Source organism: Sprattus sprattus, assembly GCF_963457725.1.
Source record: "Sprattus sprattus genome assembly, chromosome: 2".
NCBI lineage: Eukaryota > Metazoa > Chordata > Actinopteri > Clupeiformes > Clupeidae > Sprattus > Sprattus sprattus.
In genome coordinates, this window is record NC_137921.1 from 20,755,982 (window position 1) to 20,777,821 (window position 21,840).

At 43.2% G+C, this 21,840-nt stretch overlaps 1 protein-coding gene across 1 annotated transcript in view; it reads left to right on the plus strand.

The window, feature by feature from the left end:
- slc35f1 (solute carrier family 35 member F1) overlaps positions 1–21,840 on the plus strand; it is an 81,400-nt gene that overhangs the window by 32,945 nt on the left and 26,615 nt on the right. The window contains exons 2-3 of the mRNA XM_080832737.1: positions 2,101–2,276; positions 18,238–18,365. Coding sequence (XP_080688863.1) covers positions 2,101–2,276; positions 18,238–18,365 — 304 coding nt within the window. The remainder of the gene's footprint in view (positions 1–2,100; positions 2,277–18,237; positions 18,366–21,840) is intronic.

A 21,840-nucleotide genomic window follows, 5' to 3' on the forward strand; every position in this document is an offset into this window, starting at 1 on the left:
ATGATCCAACACTAAATGTGAAAAAATGAACCCTTTCTTCCAGAAACGGGTGTGAATCATTCAAACAAATGCTAAAGGCTACTGTTGATGAGTGCGGCACAGCTGGGATGAATTTTGGTCCTTTCCTTCACACAGAGAAAAAATTCTCTCTCTCTCTCTTTCTCTCTTTCTCTCTCTCAAACAAACAAACCATCTCTGTGATGTTAGTGGGCCTCACATGACTCCCTGCATCGCGCAGCACCTCTACATTTCTACTGGCTTAAGGTCCAGACTTCGTCTTTGAGATTTACTATTCCTAAATAGTCCAACTCCGGCACCAAATGCCCCAGATTTCAGTCTGATCAATGGGACGTGGGGTCCAATTTGTGTTACACGGTGGCAGAGGTCCAATGGGTGGAGAGTCCTCACAGCATGTCAGGCTGATGGTCATAATGTTTTACACTGAACAATGAAAGAGAACAAAAGAAACTGACCCAGCAGTCAATGTCCACTGACCACTTTACTGTCATCAATAGCCCACAGACAGAAGAAGGGAGGAAGGGAGCGAATGACAGATGGCAACAGAGATGGGGCACGAACATCCAGTGAGAGAGTGCATATGGATGAGAATGAGAAAGAGAAGATGAGAAAGTGAGTGAGAGAGAGAATGAAAGGAAGAAAGAGAGATTCTGAGGGAATATCAACCCCATGCAGACAGCATCTTGCGGAAGCTCAATCTCCCTCCACCACCTGTCGATGAATGGCAGGAAAGCCACCATAGCTTATCACCCTGCAGAGGCAGAGTGTATTTACACAGACAGAGTGTATTTATATAGACCCTGGCCACCGCAAATCATGGTGGACGTGCCTTTGCTTCGGAAGAGACAGGCTCTTATGAGGGTGCAGAGAGGGTTAAGGGGAGAGGTGACGGGGGGGGGGGGGGGGGGGGGGGTGGCAGCCTTGAGTGCGACGAGTGATGAGACGTCTGGCCAGGAATCCCTGAGCTGACACCTGTCACTCAGCACCTGGGAGCCACGACTATGGCTGAGGGAAAAGTCCGTCCCATGTTTTCTCAGGCTTGGAAAAGATAGACCTCTGTCAAAGTAATGGCAGTGACTGACAGGTTGTTTATCCTCTAGAGTAAGTGCTTCAATCCCAAGGCTAGCTCCAGCCCCCACATATAGACCCCGGGTGTGTTGATGATTTGAAAGGGTGAAGTGGATGTCAGCAACATGCTTAAGGTGTCCAGTTCACTGTGAATAAAACGTGTCTGTGACTGAATACCTTGATTAAGCCAGATTGGACCAAACAGACGGTTCTGTAGGTGATGTTTATATGCTCACAGTAACTCTTTCCTCTTATGACTTGCATGCACGCACTTACCCCATAATTATAATCTAATGCATTTGTCTCAACAACTTCACATGCTTTTTTATGGCGTCAAGCACACAGTTAGCTAATGGTGCTGAATGGGCTGTTTCAGAAGCGCACTTTGCTGTGATTGTTTTTTACATGCTGTGTCAGAGCAGATTGTGGAAATGCTTTGCTTCATGCCTTTGCTTGTTTCACCCTCTACGCCTTTCTCGAGTGCCCTCTACAATTAAAGCGGCTGCTGTGAAACATTGTAATTCTTTTGGCCTGTGGTCCAGTGGGTACAGCATGATGTTAGCAATAGAAAACTTGGGGGTTGAACTCACAGGGATTTTGAATATCACTGATATTTGTGACTAACTGTATTGTAAATATGCTAACATTAAAGCATATATTGTTTTGAATATATACTGCCTTGTTCCTGAGGAATCAATCACTACTTCGATTAGTAGCTGTTTATAAACTGTATTCTAACAGCTCTACACTTTTTCTCTCTGTCACCCTCTCCCCGTCTCTCATTCTCTCTCTCTCACACTCTCTCTCTCTGTGCGCCCTGTTTGTATTTGTCCTTCTCCTGTTTCTCTCTCTGGCTCACCCTTCTGCTCCCTGTCTCCCATCTCCGCTTCCTGTGTGTCTCGTCTTCTCTGTCTCCCCCTCTCTCTCTCTCTCTCCCCCTCTCCTCCCTCTCTCCCTCTCTCTGTCTCTGTCTCTCTCTCCCTCTCTCCTTCCTCTCTCTGTCTCTCTCCCTAGGGAGCTGATGGTGACTCTGGCCCTGGGCCAGGTGCTCTCCCTGCTCATCTGTGGAATTGGGCTGACCAGCAAATACCTGGCCAACGACTACCACGCCAACACCCCCGTGTTCCAGAGCTTTCTCAACTACATCCTCCTCTTCCTGGTCTACACCACCACTCTGGCCGTGAGGCAAGGTACTGTGATGGACACTGATAAAAAGCTAAAAAAACTAAAAAACTAAATGGAACGTTTCCCACCTAGGGATTGAACTGTGTGTGTGTGTGTGTCTCATTGTTTACCTAATGTTGAATCACCTCAGTGGTGCACATTCTAACACTGAGTTGAAGGCAGAATGGCATAACCTCCATAGCTTATTTGCGCAATTTGCAGTCCCAGCAGGGAGTGCCAACCGTTACAGCCCATGCGCTCAGCAGGTTAGCTTACCAATACCGCTGGTGTGAGAACGCAGGACCTGAGACAAACCTCCACACACTTAAATCTCTCTTTAAAGGTGTAGTCCTCAATTGTAATCCATTTCACTTTTCCTCTAGCTGTCTATCCAGTGTGTGTGCTGAAAACAACTCTGGTGTTCCTGCACAGTCCTGGCTCTGTAAATGGGAGATAAAGTGGCTTTGCCTGAGCCTTCACTATTCCAGCCAATCAACAATGTTGCTTCAGTAGCACAGATAGAAATGAATCTATTTGGTTGGCTGTTGACCTCTCACATCAACAACCTGGATCACCAGGATCAAAGAGCTCACCTTTCATCCCTTGCATCTTTTTCCTAACAATCTGCAAGGCTTTCATTTGCTCCCACATATTTAAAAACATCATGTGAATTAATGGGATCGAGGATGCCATTTTTGCATGTCTGCTGTCAGTGAGAACACGGCCTTAGGCTATGTCTTAAATCATTCATAGTCCCCTTGTGCGCTGTTCATGGCATCACTTCTTCAGGAAATGTCCTCACACTACGACTCTTCAAACTCTGTACACTGTGTGAGTAGAGTCAGAGCAGGATTGTGGGATTGCATTTGATTGTAGTTTGCTGTTTTGGCCCTAGATTGATTTTCAATTGGCTGAATAGAACACATTGATTGAATATAGTGGCCAGCCAGTTCTCTTTTGGTCTAGACCTGGCAAATGACAGAAAGGTTACCTCTAAAAGCCTTCTTCGTTTGGTGTGATTTGTGACTCTGGGTCTTCCAAAATGCATTGCTCGCTGCCAAAGGCTGTACCCTTCACTGCAATATTTCAATTTGAGTGAATCTGTTCGGTCTAGCCAGGGAAAGGGTTAGGTAGACGTGGCTTGTATGATAATCTCAAGGATTTCTTTTGTGATAGGAAGGGGGGAAAACTAAAAGCATCAAAGGCATAGGGCTTTTGAGCTCTTAACTTTGAGTGTGACCTCTGGGACAGTTCCTGGAGGAGTTTGTAAGAGGCTTGCTGTGCCTTTGCCCAATGAATTCACCCACATACACTCAGGGTTTGCTGAGCTACTTTACACTTAAATGAACTTCACTTGGGGAGCTTGTTAGGGTTGTAACATATCATCAAGATGGGTTGACATTTTGGAGTGCTCTTCCTATAAAGGGTTATACAAAAAATAAAGACAAGGCATTAAGATGCATAATATGGCAGTTTATAACCAGTCAGCCTTCTCATTGTAAATGGCCTCATCCTTGATTTTACTTTGCTGGTTGTACTCTCCAGAAACCCTCATTCGCTTGTGTCAGTATTTCTATGCTCTGAGTTTTTCGCCTTTTCTAAGACATCCATTTATTCCATTCAGAGTGGCTGAATCTCTAAGTGTTTTTAAGCCCTGTGCAGAATCAGGACATGTACAGGAAGTCAATCATAATTACCACAGGCATGTTAGCGAGTGACATTAAGTGCAAAGCTGAATGAAGCTACTGGAGACTTGTTACCTTTTTACTGTGCAATCAGTTTTCTGAGGTGTTATTAGCCTGCCCCATTACGAGGCGATTGCAAGGAACAGGTTGTGACTTTGTTGAAAATGACATATGCTGTTCTGTACCATTATAATCAGTTATTTGCTTGACCTTACAGAAAAAAAAACGAGTCTAAGATTTCTCATGGCCACATTATTATATGAAAGCATCAGGTCACAGAACCCAACAGATCTAAAGAATAATCTTAGGTCTGTACCACCTGTGAGTTGATCTGCATATGCATGCAACACTTTGCATATGGAACTTTAATCCTGAAACTTTGGGAAAAGGATGTCAACAAGTTCTGCAAAGCTATGTTTGTGTTTCACAACACGGAAACTTGGGCTGAAATGTAAGTGGCGCAACACACACAAACGTGTTGCATTTTTGCAGTTCATTATCAACATGTTGAGAGCCTGTTTTGCGGACCAATCTTGATCTAAGTTCTAAATCTAAATTCCTCACAGTTGCTTTACGCACCCCATGAGCTAGGAATACAACAAACAAGCGAAGGTTTGGAATACAAATGGGAAAAAGTGGTTTATTTATAGAAAGCTTGAGGAATAGTTAGGATTGACTTGTTTCCGTTTCATAACTAAGAGACAACTTCCACACTTTTGTCTGCGCTCTTGGTAAACATGAATCACTCGAGCAATGAGGGGTGTTTTTTTTTTTTTAAAAGTCCGCTCTGGGAGAATGGAGCTGATATTATTCTTGGCTCTTTTAAACAAAACTCCTTCTGAAGGCCCACAGAAGCGGCTAGTTAAATTGGTTTCGACAAGTAATAGATACAATATCACAGTGCACTCTTACGGGACCTTCAATCTTTGTTATTCTTAAATTTGAAATGAGTAATTTTCAGACTTCACTAGACAGGCCTTATCTCCATATCCAAGCTCATCAAATACAATTGGTTGAAAAAGTGCTTGCTCTGACAACATCATTACCTGTTCTGCATTCTTGTCCTTGTTTAGTCATAACTTGGCGTGCTAAGTAACTCCCCAATGCTTTTGACTCTGGAACCACTGAAGCACTGTGCTTCAGAATGTAAAACCTGTTTACTAATTAGACGTGGAGTCCTACACTTTCTCCTGTCCTTCTCCAATGTGTGAACTTGGGATGGCACCAGCGAGCCACAGAAAAGCCCATTATTTCTAAATCAAGCTGCTCTCCGTGAGAGGAAGAGGCAGCTGTGAAGCCCGACCGCCACGCTGCAAATTGCTCCGCTTCTTTTGTTTTTCAGTGTCTGGCAGCCAGGGCCGTCGTTATTGCATACATCGATAAACACGTTGTGAATAAATTGCATGTGTCGCTCTCTGGCTTTCCTCTGAATAGGTCGAGCCTGGCAGTGGGTAGCGAGTAGCAGCTGCCCATCAGATGCATTGCCTGGGGTCCACAATCAACAGCTAAGTAATACCACGCACCCCATCGATGTTAGAAGCCAACAGGCTGAATCATCCAAGAACAATGTGTTCCCAACTATGAAATAAATTGGGGCGCGTGAGCTTTGAGTGTTGAGTGTTTTCTCACACTGTTCTCTCCCTGTCTCTCTCTATATTTCCTGATCCTTCTGGTGAAGTGGTTGTGCAGTGCTCAACTTCAATTCAGCCGGAAAGACTCTTTCACCCTTGGACAACTGAACGCACGCTCTCATTTTCACTTCTTCCTCTTCTCCCTGTGTGCTTTTTGTCAAGACTGCACAAACCCCTCGCCCGGCAAACATTCGATTTAAACCTCGGGTGGTACAGGGGTTGGAAAAAGGGAAAGAGCAAGAAGAAAGAGGGACAGAGAGAGAGAGAGAGAGCAACAAGAAAAAGACTGAGAGAGTAAACACAGACGGGGGCCTCCCCAGGTGTCTTTCTCAGGGGTGCATCCCTTGTGGCGTTTGTCTTTTTGTACTTCTTTGGCCTGTGGCAGCACAACTTAAAATGAAAACATAAACTGTGCCTCCGCTTCGGTTTCATTGCAAGGACAGAACAGTCGACATGACTGTTTGGGATTAGCTCGTAGCGTCAGTCATTAATTACAGCAGGTTAGCGTGACTGGCTAATGGGAACATCCCAGTCTAACGACATCATCAGCATTGCTTCACATTATAAAACGGAGCTCTGATTAGCGCAATTCAAATTCTCATTGCAGTTGAGTGGCTGCAGTTAGTGTTACTGTGCACAAACGCAGCAACATCATGCGCTTATCATCGATGGAAGTTTCATGCTGATATCCCAGCTTGAGAGCCTCGTTAGCCTCGTTAAAACTCTATTGCGCCTCGCTGCAGATTCGAACGAGTGGCTTAGTGAGGAATGTCTGGTCCGCTGTCGTGAGAATAAACTCGTCTCTCCGACAGCTTTGGTGACAGTGTTTTTTTCTGGGCCTCAACATGGGGGATGGTGGAATCGAGGAGGTGGCAGCTGATGGTGTCAAAACATCACCCATCTGGCACACTGAGTGCAGTCGCGGGAATGATGAACCCTCGCGCCCCTAAAAAATAACCACCACAGTGACACGCCAGCATATGGCATCTCCCTGGCTCTGCTATTGTTTGCGGATCGAGAGACAAATGGAGGCGGCTGCCAGCCTTCTCCCACCAACCCCCCTCCAGTCTGTCAGAGGCAAGTGCGAGGAAGCCAGGTGGAGCCTGTCCAAGGGAAATGAGCAAACGGTGATAACGGCGATAATCGCAGCCGAGCTGAACACAGTTGCTGTGGGAAAGAGGAAAAAGTGTGTGTGAGTGTGTCTGTGTGTGTTTGTGTCTGTGTACAGCATCAGCTAGTTGCTGCAAACATCCACAGCATCCCTGAAGGGCATACACCGGGCATATGGAGCATACCCTGAAATCCTACCACTGTGTCATGGTTGGCTAACCACCCACCACACGTTGAAAGAATGAACCATTAATTTCATGACCCAATGCATGGCTCATCAGACAGTTGTGTGAGGACATGACTAACTTTTTTCTTTTAATTATCCAACTCAACACCCATTTAACTCTCCAGACAACCTTTCCCATTAGACCCAAGTTACTCATAGAAGCCATTTCCTTGAAGTGTTATTCGTTGTATTGATTTCTTCCCCCTCAGGCGATTTCAGAGGCCTCGGCATCGTCCTTCTTTTGTGGACAGATATGATGTATCAGGGGCTAAATTAATCCTTGTTTAATTTTCCACTGCCCTCCTCTGGGCTCTGGGAGACTGCAAGCCCAATTTCAGAGCTTCTTTTCTCATCTCTTTTCCCTCCAGTGAGCTCCCTCGCACATATTCATATCTCGCTTTGCCTCCAAAAAATGAAGAAATTCAATTTGGTTTCTCTCTATGTATAAAAAGTCATGCCTTCTGCTAAGAATGACCTGTGTGCAGTGTTTTTCCAACACAATTAAGAATTGAGTTTGAAGATTTAATTCTTGGTTGCGGGCAGATGATGCAATTGAGAAGAAATGACTCAGTCTTAACTGTTTCAGTTGCACAAAGCAATAGCCTACTTGTGTTGCACCATGCTGATAGGTACATTTATAACTCTTCTCTCCCTGTGTCAGTATTGCCAGAATTTGTGCTGCTTTTCTTTTCTTTAGAATTCCTGCCTTGCGTGTATGACAGGAGCCTTCTTCCTTTTATCTGAGTGCTTTTATCAGTCCTGTTGTAGTCCTCAGCCTACCGCTGAACTGACAAGAGAAAAGAACAAACGTGTGTGAAAGTTGGGAGCTTTCGTAACCTCTGTGTGTGTGTGTGTGTGTGTGTGTGTGTGTGTGTGTGCATGTGCGCAGGAATTAAAGCGCAGAGAGGTGGGTCTGCTGGTCTTTTTTTTTCTGTGTAAGAAATTGTCACAGTCCAGTGGTTCTCATTATCCCAAGCATCATCTTCCTCCGGGAAGCCCACGGTAAGGTCACCATCTTTGTCCTCTGCTGGCTGATTACTTTTTAAAGCTTTTTCATTGCTTCTCACCAGGAGTCTCTCACCAAGCCAAGTCTGACTGCTTGGAGTACACACACCTGAAGGTGCAAATAGTTTTGACTGTTGGTTGTGATACTAACAGCATCAAAGCAAGTTTGCAGGATTGCAGTCCATTTGTACAGTACTAACAGCAGATACATAGTCAATAATGGAGCCTGGATTCTTTAGCAGTTTTTTAGCAGCTCTGCCATTTGTTGTGACCACTCAACATGTGTGTGTAGTGTGTGTGTGTGTGTATGTAGCGTGTGTGTAGTGTTTGTGAGAGAGAACATCATCCTTTAGCCATCAATAAAATCACTGAAGCCATTGAACCCCTGTAAGCACTCCCTGAAAGGGATAAGTAATGTTTACCTGGCTCTTTTAAAGCGTACAACACAAAGGCATCAAGTAATAAGAGTTCCCATTCAGGACTGTTGATGCCTGCTAGACTGTCTTGCTCTGTCTCCAGACCTGACCAGCTCTGTCATTATCACAAAAGGCCTATACACATTCATCTATTTATTCATTTATGTATTCATTTATTTATAAATAATCCAGGTCCACATCATCAGTCACCTTAGAGAAATAATTGCCCACATTTTTCCATCTCTCCAGAGGGCTACTTGCTAACAGGGAGAATGGCCTCCCATGTAATGTCCTCAATGCCCCAGCCCCCGTTCTCTCCCCCTCCCTGTGCCATCAGCACGGCTCGTATGTACCTGTCAGCTACCAAGTGCAGCTGGGCGTGATCCACTCATCAGTTATTAATTACACTCCACTCTCCTCCTTTTTATCCGCTACCGTCTTTCCAAAACTCTGCGGAGTGCCTCCCTTTTTTGCCTTTTGTTTGTGACTGATGGCATGCCAAGAGAGGGAGGGAGGCGATTTCTGTACCTGCAGACCAGCGTAGTTGAGATATGATTATTTATTATCCCTCCGACCCCCTTCTGAAAAGGCTCCTCTACGCTTGATTGAGCTTGCCTAGCACGCTGATAGTGGTGGGGTGACAGTATGAATGGGAATTACAGCTCTCAGGAGTGGTGAGATGCCTGAAGTGACTCAGTGTAATTCGAGCTGTTGAATCTAAATTTGGCCCCCATCTCTCAGGGCTAATTGTTATGTTAGCAGTGCAGTGCTGAATTGATTGGTTTTTATCATTATGCCTGCAGAGGTCCATGGATCTGTGGTGTTTGGCTCTTTCAATGAATAGTCTGTGTCTTTTGAAACTAATCTCTGTCTACTTTATCTGTGGTGTCTGTGTTGATAGCCATAGACAAAGATTCCAACATGTGTTCTGGCACTTCCCATGTGGAAAAAGTAAAAATGATAAGTGATTCTATAGTATAAACTGTTAACAGTATGTTAGCACACATAGTGATTGCCCATTTCATGTACAGTAGCAAAGACAAATATATGTTTTATATATGACCTACCTTCCATGTTGAAGAGCATTATGCCAATTTACTATGAAAGATTCAATTCAAGTGTGATTCCTAAATGTTTTTTTTACAGAGCTTTTCCTTACGGGTTATAAAAGAGACTTGGCATTGGAAACACACTTGTAATGCAGACTCAGCAAGTGGGTTGTACAGCAAGTAACAGTTACAATGTGCCTTAAGAAATAAAAGTTTGCAAGATGAATAGTACAGTACTCCAGTAGCAGCCTATAAATTGAGTATGAAGTATGAGTGGCATGATTTTTTTCTCAATGGTTTCTGGCTAATTTGACCATGAGGAACAAAACTAGGGTGCTGTCGTTTACTGTAACCCGGCGACCATCAAGATTTTGCCACGCCCTTTTAGCGCGCCTCCAGTGCATCTGTATTTCAGCTTCTGAAGGTCGTAGACACTTGAATTTTGTCTCAGAATGACCAGAATAGGTATGTTTATATGCAGTATGAAGGTTTCTTAGCTCTAAAACCTTTACTTTTCGAGATATTCAAGACAATTTTTTTTTTTTTAATTTGCGTGGGGCACAAAAAGTACTCCACTAGCAGGCTCTAAGTTGAGTATGCATTATGAGCGGCACGACTTTTCTCAACGGTTTCTGGCTAATTTGACCCTTAAGAACCAAACTAGGGTGCTGTTGTTTACTGTAACCTGAGCGAACATTGAGATTTTGCCACGCCCTTTTAGCGCGCCTCCAGCGCATCTGTATCTCAGCCTCTGAAGGTCATAGACACTTGAATTTGGTCTCAAAATGACCTGAATAGGCATGTTTATATATGCACTATGTAGGTTTCTAAGTCTGTTCTATCATCTTCTCCTAACCACTTTTCCTTGACCTTGATGGAAAACATCATTACGTAAGTAGAATTCATAAGGACTAAGAAAAAGACAACCACAATGCTATGAGAATCCAACAGCACTTTCACTCGGCTTCTAACTATGGGGGTGTTATTAACATGGGTCACATTGCTTGGCTGTTGATTGGGTTGTTGTTGCTATCCAAGGGAATTTCGGGGTGGTACTACCTCCCTTCCTTTCATGAAGGATACTCCAGTGCACCCTATGCTGAAAGAAATACTAAACATTCCTTTCGAAAGCATTTCGAGATTTCGACCTGCTCTTATTCTGGCCATTTCACTCAGTTAGGAACCTTCCTGAGCAAAAAACACTATTCAAACAGGAACTTGGGCTTCCATGCTGAGATAACCAGCTGATGCACCAGAGGCTCTAGGTGAGATTTGTTCATACATAATTACCCCATTATCCTGGCATTATCGCTGAATTGTACGATGTCAACATTCTATTCCTTTAGTGAAAGAGCAGAATGGCAGGCAGTGATTTTTATAATGTAACATTTGACAGTTTACGAGTCAGGAAAGCCACTCTACCTCAACTTGGTTGCCGAGTGACAGTATTTGTTGCTTGGCAACGCTTGACGGTGAAAACTTTTGGGGCAGTTAATGATTAAACAAGATCAAAAGAAATGAAGGTTTACACAATGTGGTGACTTGAAACTCAATTAGTCTGTAGAAGTTGTACAGTTGTATAGAAACAATATGACACTCTGCTGTGATTACCTGCGGCCAACTCACTGCCGTAGGCATATACTTGACAACCCCACCAATATCCCTCAAGTATGTCTTAGCTTACAGTTGCTGACTAATTACAGAAATTGATGGACCTGATTTTGAGTTGAATATGATAGATTGGAGGAGTGACTGCTGTGCTTTCAAGGAATCAATTCTGACTTCCAAGATCCAAACATTGCTTTTTTTATCGAAACACCTCTTATCCTTTCCTCTGTGTGCGCTTCACTGATCCATGTCTGTGTGTGGTGCCGGAAGGAAGGCACACATAATATCCAGTTCTCATTTCTTATCTCGAGGGCCACTAGGAGTTGGGTAGTGGTGGCTGGTTGAGTCAACAGTGATGGACCACACACACACACACACACACACACACACACACACACACACATAGATGCACACAGACCTGCGCCGCCCCCCTCCCACACACACACACAAACACACACACACACACACACACACACACACACACACACACACACACACACACACACACACACACACACACACACACACACACACACACACACACACACACACACACACACACACACACACCATGCCACAGACCATGAAACTACAGAAAGAATAGGCTAGTGATGAGTAGTTGCAGATGAAAATAACCGCTATACCTTTTCAAGCATTCTGAGACAAAAAGAACTGCAGAAATGTATGGTTTACTGTTGCTAGCTAGACGCCCTATTTCTTGCATACTGTATTGCAAACCATGTTTTATACCTATAGGCCTAGCTGCAAGTTATTATTATCAATGCAATGGCAAAATGGTTTGAGCGAACAGAACTTCCCTAGTGAATTTCTGCTTTAGGAACTTTGAACCCTTCTTAAGGTTACTAGCATTTACCTTTGTGTTAAATCAAACAAACCCATAGAAGGCTTTGGCAGCTGATGTTTCCGAATGATTACGGCCCCTCCTCGTAGAAATAGAACATATTGGCACCACCGTGATGTGTCAGGCATCACATTCTCATATAAATGAGAATAAAAATAGATTGAAGAATAGGTATTCCTACTGACAAACAATGTTTAATTTCTCAATGCACAGCAGGTCCAAGTAATGGTAATTATACTCACACAGGCTGGTATGGGAGACTGAGGGGCTGCTAGTGGTAATTATACTCACTAGGGCTGAACGATTTGGGAAAATAATGTAATTGCGAATTTTCCCCCAAATATTGCGATTGTGATTTAATATGCGTTTTCTTTTTCATTTTATCCTCTTTTTTCCCCAACAAAACGTAATGATTGATTTAAATATGACCAACACAATATTAGATACATTTAGTGTAACATATTCTTTCCCACATTTTACATTTTTATTAAACTGCTCATTACAGAAACAAATCATTGGCTTTGGCACTGTGCATTTAAGTAATTTAAACAAAGTCATTGAAAGTATAAACAAAAGGCATGCATTTTTAAAGTGGCATTATGCAGTAATTGTACTTCAGGGTTAGGGTAGGATAAGCAGTTTTACCTTAAAATACAGCTTTTAAAAAAATGGGGGCGCTACAATGACTTTTAATATGGAGAATCGCCATACCAGGGTCCGTGGGCAAATTACTGCGTTATGTAGGTTTGCCTGAAGCCGCCCGGTTTTCACTGTCTGCCGAACTAGTAGCTTATTTGCCGTCTTGCTTTGTCTTGTGTCAGTGTCATAGTGTGAAGAGATTCCGCTAGTTTGAGCCACTAGCATCTCGTTAGCGATTAGCGACGTAGTAATCGCAGACGTTGCGTTTAGAAAATCGCGTTTTACCATATCGCGATTTAATCGCAAATGCAATTAATCGTTCAGCCCTAATACTCACCCGTAGTGGAGACGGGCAGGAAAGGCCTCTGTTCTTAAGTGGAAACTTGCTCAAGAGCATGATTGCACTTCAATACGTTTTTCCTACATAGTGTATCATTACTAAAGTGAAGGCTGATGGCTGTTTTCAAATGACAATATAAAAAGGATAAAATCTTGTGAGTGTTTGAAAAGACAATTTCCTAGAATGTACAACATGTGTCCAGAGTACCCAACCACATCCCTTGAAAGTAACCATCTTGTGTATTCACAAGACAGAAACTGTTTCCATAGCCTTAAGCCTCCATCAGGACCTGCCAGACGTCTCTGTCTTGTAAGACTGCAGGTAAGAATACTAATTCTGCCACTATTAGTGACATATTCAGACGGTATATAAAAAGGCCATAAACCTTCTATTTTTATCCTTGCTATAAAGGATCTGGGCACTAATAAAGACACCAATTAGTTATAGATAGCTAGATAGATAGATAGATAGATAAACTTTTATTAATCCTGTGAGGCAAATACATTTGTCAAGCAGCAAGGTAGTGGGAATAGGAATCAAGTATCTATATACATTATCATCAAAAATAAATTAATACAAATTTGAATAAGAAATAAAATAAATAGACAACATAGCACAACTCAGCTGGCATACATTATTTAAAACTTATGTTTGATTGTGTTGGTTGTGGAGTCTGATGGCTACTGGCAAGAAGGACTGGCCAAGGCGCTTTGTGATGTGCCGAGGAGGGATCAGTCTGTGAAAGTGTGTTAAAAGCTGACGTTTGTTCCCTGATTTAAAGTGTTCCCAAAAACTGAGGATGGCTGGTCAGAGAGGCAATGACAAACTTTTTACTCATTTGCATCACTAGTTCTTGGAATTCCTAGTCTTTGTTCTAAAAAAAAAGAAACAATATGTGTGGCCATTCTTTTTGTGTGGGTGGTCTTGTGTGTGTGTGTCTGTGTGTGTGTATGTGTGTCTGTGTGTGTGTGTGTGTGTGTGTGTGTGTGTGTGTGTGTGTGTCTGTGTAAATCTGTGTGAGTCTGTGCACACGGTGTGATGTTGATGAACTTGAACTTGAAGCTTTTTCTTCTGTGGTAAGGTGTTGCAGGTGGGCCCATCTCTCCCTTTTCCTTGCACAGAAGAAACCACCCTCTTCTCTTCAGTCCAGCTCGTCTCCTTGGTAACATTAATCACCTCTGGCAGTGCTACCAGCAGCAGGTGCTACGACCTTGGGCCAAAGCGAGGTGCTCTGTGCCGAGCTGCACCACGCTCCGAGCAGCAGCAGCAGCTACGCCGCACTAATGCGGATTTCTGGATGATTAACCTTTTCTTTTCCCCAGTTTAGCTAGCATTTCCCAGCCTCGACCACCCCCTCCCTGACACCCCCTCCCTCTCCACTCTGAGTACCCTTGGCAGAGGCTTAGAAAATAAAGTGTCCAAATGGTCTGATTGGAAGGGATTTGGAGGTGCCTTAATTAGGGAGAGAGATGGCCACGCTGTCTGCTCCTGCTCCCACCGGCCTGATGGAGCACCTCCAGCACATCATTAGTCTCTTTCTTTCCCCTTCTCTCTCTCTTTCTCTATCTATCCATGTCTTTCTCTTTCTCTCTCTCTCTCTCTCTATCTATCTATCTCTATCCCTCTTTTTATCTCTCTCTCACTCTATATCTATCTATTTATCGCTTTCTCATCTCTCTCTCTCTCTCCATCTCTCCCTCTCTCTCTCTCTCTCTCTCTCTCTCTCTCTCTCTGTCTCTCTCTCTCTCTCTCCTGGGCCCTGGAGCCTCCCCAGACAGGCCTGAGCAGTTGATAAGCTGGGCAGAAACGGACAAACTCTTCCAACCACTGTTCTGTTTGGGCTTGGTTTCTGTGATCTGACCATTCTCTCATATTTCTCTCTTCCCATTGCTTCATGACATGTTTCTCCTCTCCTCTTTTCCTTCACATATATCTTTTGCTCTGTGGGCCCTTCTGTCTTTCTTTGTTCCTTATCTCTACTCTCTCCAGCTGTGCACTTGCCCCTCTGCCTGGCCTCTACCTCGGAGGACTCGCCTCCATTACTGTCTTTTATTTTGAGGCAAGACACGTCACCCACATGTTATCTCCCCGTTTGTTTGTTTCTCTCTCTCTCTCTCAACACCTTTCCTCCTCTTCCTCTTTTCATCTTTCACTCTAAACTAAACACTATTTCTTCCTATTTAATAAAAATTCATACGCCATGTGCAGTGTTGCGAAAGCAGAGTTTTACTGTAGAACACTGAATGATTTAAAGGTTAAAAAAAATCCCTTTATCTCGCTCTCTCGCTCGCTCTGTCTTGATTTCTCTATGCCCCTTCCTGTCTTTCTTTTGGCCCCTTGCTTGTTCTATCTCCCTTATCCCCTCTATTTTCTTTCTGTTTATCAGTTGACATGCCACTTCCTCGCATCACTCCCCAACCTCTCCTATCTCTGTGTTGCTGCCTCCTTTCGACAGTGCTGCTGAAATTATAGGGCTTCAGGTTATTCTCCCACCCCCTCGTAAGACTCACATAATGCAGTTGCTGTGGCAGTAGTGGCAATGACAATGGCGGCAGGTGTTTGGTTTTGAGGTCTTTAGGGGCTACTTTCACAGAGAATACATCATAGGGATGGTCTGGCTATCAGCTACTTTCACACTGAATCCACCAAAGGGACGGCCTGGCTATCAGAGCTATTTACCGTCCTCACCAGAAGCATTTGAAGCTGGCCGCCCTCCTACTACTAGTAAAGGCTGGCAAGCTCGCTTACACTCCAGACTCCAGCCACTGTGTGACAGCCACCTGGGAAAAGTCATGAAAATGACACATGCAATTAACGCCTACTGGAGCGGGAAGATGAGACGGATAATCGAGGCAGTAAATTAAAAAAATAAAAGCCGGTACGTGCCCTTTATCTGGAAAAGTGTCTTGCTGTCTCCCCTGAAGAGTTTTGTCAATATTTTCAAATAACTGGTTAGCGTTGTGTATACAATGCATCATCATCATCCTTATTGCTACGATGCTGTAAATCTTGGCAGGTGTTTCTGCTTCCAACTGTGGTCTCTCTGAAAAACACAGCCCTAGAATTTTGGAGAATAGGGTGGATTTGGCCATATTACATAAATGTGTTAAAATATCATCAGAAAAAAGTTTGTGTAGAAAGTTTGAGCTGACTCGAAGCCAATGAGGAAACCCAACTTTTTCTGACTGGACGGCAAACAGACCTGACGGATGAAGACGAATTTGAGCAGACACAGATGGAAAGAACGAAGAGAAGACCAAAAAACTGCCTTCTCCTATAAAGTGTGTTGTCTCTCCTAACATGCCATCCACCATTTGAGCACCTCACTTGATACACTTGACGCTAATTGACCACCTGACTGTGCAGTCTCTGTTGTGATATATGTAGGGGGGGGGGGGGGGGGGTTAGCATGCCTCTTCTGCTACTGTTATTTCCTCTGAACTCCTCTCCCACGTGCCCCATACACAAACACACACACACACACACAAGAGCACACACACTTCTACAGTTATGTATCTTATGACTTTAGATGCCTTAATTCTGCATTTAAATAACCCTTATTTGCATCATACTGTCTTGCCTTCTTGTTTGATGTCTGTGAGTCCTTGCATATGAATGCTATAGCAGTGCTGTACTGAACACCAGCCAGCCAGAACTTTGGATATTGTCTTTTGGGTTTTATTTGTCCATTGATCATAGGGCTCAATCTGGAACGTGTATTCTGTAGATATGATTCGGTGTGATATACCCATAATGAAATGTGAATAATCTACTGCTGAGGTCTCAGAAACTGATTCAATAATTTTGAGGGAAGGACTTTACGTTTTGATAGATTCTTATCTCTATATGAGTTCTATTCAGTGCTTGGGCTCCTAATTGTAAGGTGAAGGTAGACTACCAACTTGAGGGAAGCTAAAGGTTATTCTCCTCTTTGATGTGAATAATTTGTCCATGGTATCTACTTCTTAGGCTTTCCAATTTGATGTTGGGGGCGGGGGGGTTAAAGTTGCATTTGTTACACCATGGTCTCTCAGCTTGTACAGCATCCAAAATGCAAGACCCTGTGAATACTCTTAGAAGGTGAAACCAGGACAACCTCACCCATGTCTGTGCTGTTTGATGCTCCTGTAGAGTGCTCCTATATGGTTGTGACCGGAAGAACAGAAGAAGAGAACTCAGTGTCTCCCAAGGTCACTGGCGTCTCTACAGGGTGCATGGGTGGATATATGTTTATTCTCTATCCTAAAAGCATTATGCATGAAGTGTTATGTAAACATAAAGGAACTCCCACCATTTTGCTTTGTGGATTATGTTTCATATATAACATCCAAAATGCTCAAAGCACCATGGGCCGAGGAGGAGATTAAAGCTAGTGTTTGTTGATTTTAGATAATGTCTCCATGCACATCTGTCAACTCTAAAGAGCCTCAATGCATTACCCATGGATCCCCAAAACACATCCTCCACAATCACATGTGAATTCGAGGAGACAACAAAACCACCATGTGGCTCGATTAGCGTTTTTGAAGTAAACAACTCCTGGATCTGACGTATGCCCCCAAAATAGGACAGTGTTCTCATAATCTACTTATCTATTGTGTCCAAATGGCATCCTTGAGTTAGATGGATGAGTATGCTTTTATGTATTTATCTATTTATTAAGGTCACTCTCCCCCTTTCTTCCTCTTGCCCTCTCTAAGGTCTTGAAAGGCACACAGGAGCAAATTGCGTTTTGTCTTCGTTCTCATGCCCCCCCCCCCCCCCCCCCCACACCCCCCCAAAAAATTGCATTAAACAAGCCTGCTCCTTTTGTTGCTCTCCAATTACTCTCCTACCTCACCAGTCGACCCTTTTGTCTGCTTTAGACTCTGCAAACCTCTGAGGAGCCTTCTTCTTGATCCTGAATAACAAACTTGCACATTTCTTCACCCATGGAGGAGCAGTGGGATTTGTTTTGGTTTTCATTCCTCCTCCATGTTTGTGTTGTCATGATAATTGACCCTCTTCCCATGTCCCGCGCCACGCTTAGTTAATGAATTTAAGATGTAAGTACTGTGTTCAAGCTTTAAAAAACGCAGGTTTTGCAAAGTGTGTTGGAAATGGTAAGGGGATTATAGACTCGCAGACGAGCCAGTCTAAAGCATACCCACCCACACCTCATGGGATTGGCAAACAGTAATTGAAACAAGCCTGCATGGTGCTTCAAGATTACATTAGATGTTGCGATGCCGAGCTGCCAAAATGCAGGACAAATGGTTCTCATTCTATGTGGATCAGTATGCAGCAAGCACGTGTGGGAGTGGGAGATCGACAGGCCCTATGGTCGAAGTATTCAAAAGCTGTCAGAATGTGCTTGGCTGTGACTAATTGGTGCTCTTTGTTTTAATCTCTCTGTGTGTTTCCTGTTTCCTCACAGGAGAGGAGAATTTGCTGGCCATCCTGAAGAGGCGATGGTGGAAGTACATGATTCTTGGCTTGATCGATATCGAGGCCAACTACCTTGTCATCAAAGCGTACCAGTACACCACGCTAACGAGTGTGCAGGTGAGGACTAAATCATCACTTATCAAGGTCATGATGATGAGTTTATCAGTTGGTATGCCCATTTGCACTGTTAGCATGTGCAGATATGTGTGTTGTGTGCGGTGGTCTTTGGCGAGTAGTAGTGATGATCGAATCCTTATTCACTTGGATCATTCGGATCCTTTACTAGTAATGAGTCTGCGTCCTCCTTTAACCTGGATCCTTCCGGTCCTACACCTCCTATTATAACCAGGCGACATATAGAAATTAAAACTATGAATTGCGTCACTCACTACTCTCCTTATAACCTGTACAATCTCATTATACCATACCTCAGTCAGTCTGCCTAGCCTTTAGCATTAGCTGCCAGAAGTTCCATAGCTTTTCATAGCTTATCATAGGAATATCAGCGAAACTTCCTACCCCAGGCGTAACAGGCTTGTCAATGGATTTCAGGAAGTGAGTGAGTTGAGTGCCAAGCTCTGTTTATGATGATGTAAGATGCATACTGTGCACAGATGATTTGACAAATTCATCCAATCAAGTGCAAGAAGCAAAATACTGCAATTAACAACCACTGCAACACAATTGTTGTTTGATCATTTTTTTTTAGCTGCGGCTAATGTAGGTTATAGGCTAAAATAATCAGGGTGAAAGGGGCATGCTCACTGAAGCATTATGCACTAACATAATCTGTTGTCAATAATTATGGGCTGATATTCATTACATTTCTATGATCTCATGTGGCATTTACTAGTGGAACTAGTTGTTGTAAGAAAAGAATAGTTGTACTTGAGGTCAGTAATAGATGCACACAATGCCAGATTGACTAAACTGTACATTTGACACCTTCATCCAGCCGAATGTAAGACAAATACTTCAATATAGGCAAAACTTAGTAGGCTATGTTGTAGATGTAGCTCATGTTTGTGTCACAAGTTGAGTATAAAGTATATCTTTTTAACAAATGTTATAGCCTTATAGAAAAGATAAAAATGCAATCCCAAAAAAGCATATATTTGGTCAGCACCCCACTGGTGCCAGAAACAGAAGTAGTTCATAGCCTCCTAGAAGGCTCTCAAGATGTAGAGGACTTGGTCATTTAATGACTTATATCACATAATATATCACTGGTGACATATATAAAAAGGTTAAGGGTTGCTGAAAATGACTGAAGAGTTTTGAAAGTGAGTTGCTTATAACTCACCTGCGCTCTGCCAGCTCTGCCCCCAGTGGGCCGACAGTGGTCCACTAGGCTTTTGCTATCAGGGATGTTACAAATACACAAACTGACTGTCCCCCTCACTGTAGTATAGCTCTCAAGTTTGAATGTATTTATTTGTAGCTGGAGACAGTGGGTTCATGTTTCACTGGTGGGATTTCTATGCTCTTGGTGAAGCCAAGTCAAGTTTGCCATCTCTAGTGAGTAGGAATAGGAGCAGCCGTAGCAGCAGCCTAACTGTGCCTAATAAGTTCCCTAATTAAAGTTAGATGGGATGATTCACATATTCCCTGTCAGTTCATCTTCATTATCAGGTTGTTAGTGCCAGAACAGCCTCATTCAGAACCCTTCCGGGGGCCTTTCATTGGCCACCATCTTAAGTCCCAGCAATTATTGGAGCTTGCAGCAAAAGAGCTCAATTGATTTCTCTCCACTCTGGACATCCCGACCCCTCTCTCTCTTGTATTTTCACTCTCTTGGTCTTTGTCTCTTATCACCCATTCTCTTGCATCGTTTCCCATTTCAGTCTCTTTCTGCCATGTTTTCACTGAAATGGTTCAAACACAAACATCTCTCTGGCTCTGGTTTTTCCCACTTGAGTGGACTGTTGTAGTCAAATATCAGTAGGAGCGTGATCATGTAATGCTTGAATGCAAAAATATGTGATGCCTTGAAGGTTAGTTTCATCATTTCTAAATTTCAATTTATTTTTTTGCCCCAAAATTCAGAAGTCACCATTTTTTTTAATAGGAATTATTATGGGAATTAAATGTGTCAAATGTTAATAATTAATATAATTCCTAATAAAAACACTGCTGACACAGATTATATTTTAATGCTATAAACATTTAGGCTCATGTCTTTAGAAGTAGCTGTAGCTGAATTATCAAATGATTGTAAATAATGTGTTTTAACTGATAAACAGATATGCTGCAAGCTATGGGTGAGAAATTTCCATATAAGTGGGGTTTTAACTTCACCAGCCCACCCAAATACCCTTCCACACTTCAGACACACACACACACGCGCACACACACACACACACACACACACACACACACTTACACACACACACACACACACACTAATAAACACACACAATCAGTCCTATACACCTGTTACCAAAGCCTCTAAGCCACAGTTGTCCTGTTCATAGATTGTTTGATAGATTTGTTTTTCATAGCCATGCTTGTAATGTATTAGCAAAGACTCTCATCAGAGTTTATTTATTTGATACACTGTTTGCAACTCTGTGTGTGACTTTAATGGCTGTGTTTTCTGTTTGATTTTACTATCTCTGTATTTTACTCTGGGGGATTGCATTTATTGTCATATTTTATTTTTCACCCCCTGTCAAGATTAATAGTCTTTAAAATAGACTTAATGGCTTTCTGATAAGCAAAACCCAGTGCAGTCATCCCTTTCCAGAGTTGGGTTTAATATTTGTTTTCAAGGGTAATTACTGTGTATTGTTCCACACTCTTTTCATTGCCCGATACAAATGTTTAATTTAATTGAGACATTTCATGACACTACAACCACTCTTTCTTGTGGCACTCTCCCTATCTATCGACCTCTCTTTCTTTCTTTCTCAGTCTCTCTCTCTCACACACACACAAACACATACTGCACATACACACCTTTCTCTTTCTTTTTGTCCCTAAACTCTGTGTCATGTCTCTGTGCATCGGTGAGATGCACGTCCTACAATCGACCAATCACATGCTGACGCAGCCATTCTTTGTCGCGTGGATTCTCTGCCTGCTCCCAGTGGATATAAAGTCTGAAGAATCAAAAAGAGGAGTGAAAAAAACCCTGCTGGCTTGCCACGAAGCCATCAGAAAAGCTAATGGGATTCTCAGACTTGCTCAGACGCAACTGCCGTCATCCTCCCAGTGTCTCTACACGGGCCGAACCAGCTCTTCAGTCTCTTTTCTCACTTTCCCCCTCTTTCTATCCTCTGCTCCCTTTACCCCATCTTCTCTCTGTTTCTGCCTCTTCCTCTTTTCCATCTCCTTCATTCTTTCTCTCCTTTCTTCCCCTGTCTCTTTCTCATTCTCTCTTTTACTCCCTCTTCCTCCCTTTGTGTGATGTTTTCTTTCTACCCCACCCATCTGTCTGTCCTTTTCCTCCTGGTTTTCTATCTACCACACAATATTTCTGATGTTTCTGTCCCTCCCTCCCTACCTCTCTCCCTCTCTCTCTCTCTCTCTCCCTCTCTCTCTCTCTCTCTGTCTCTCTCTCTCTGTCTCTCTCTCTCTCTGTCCGTCCCTC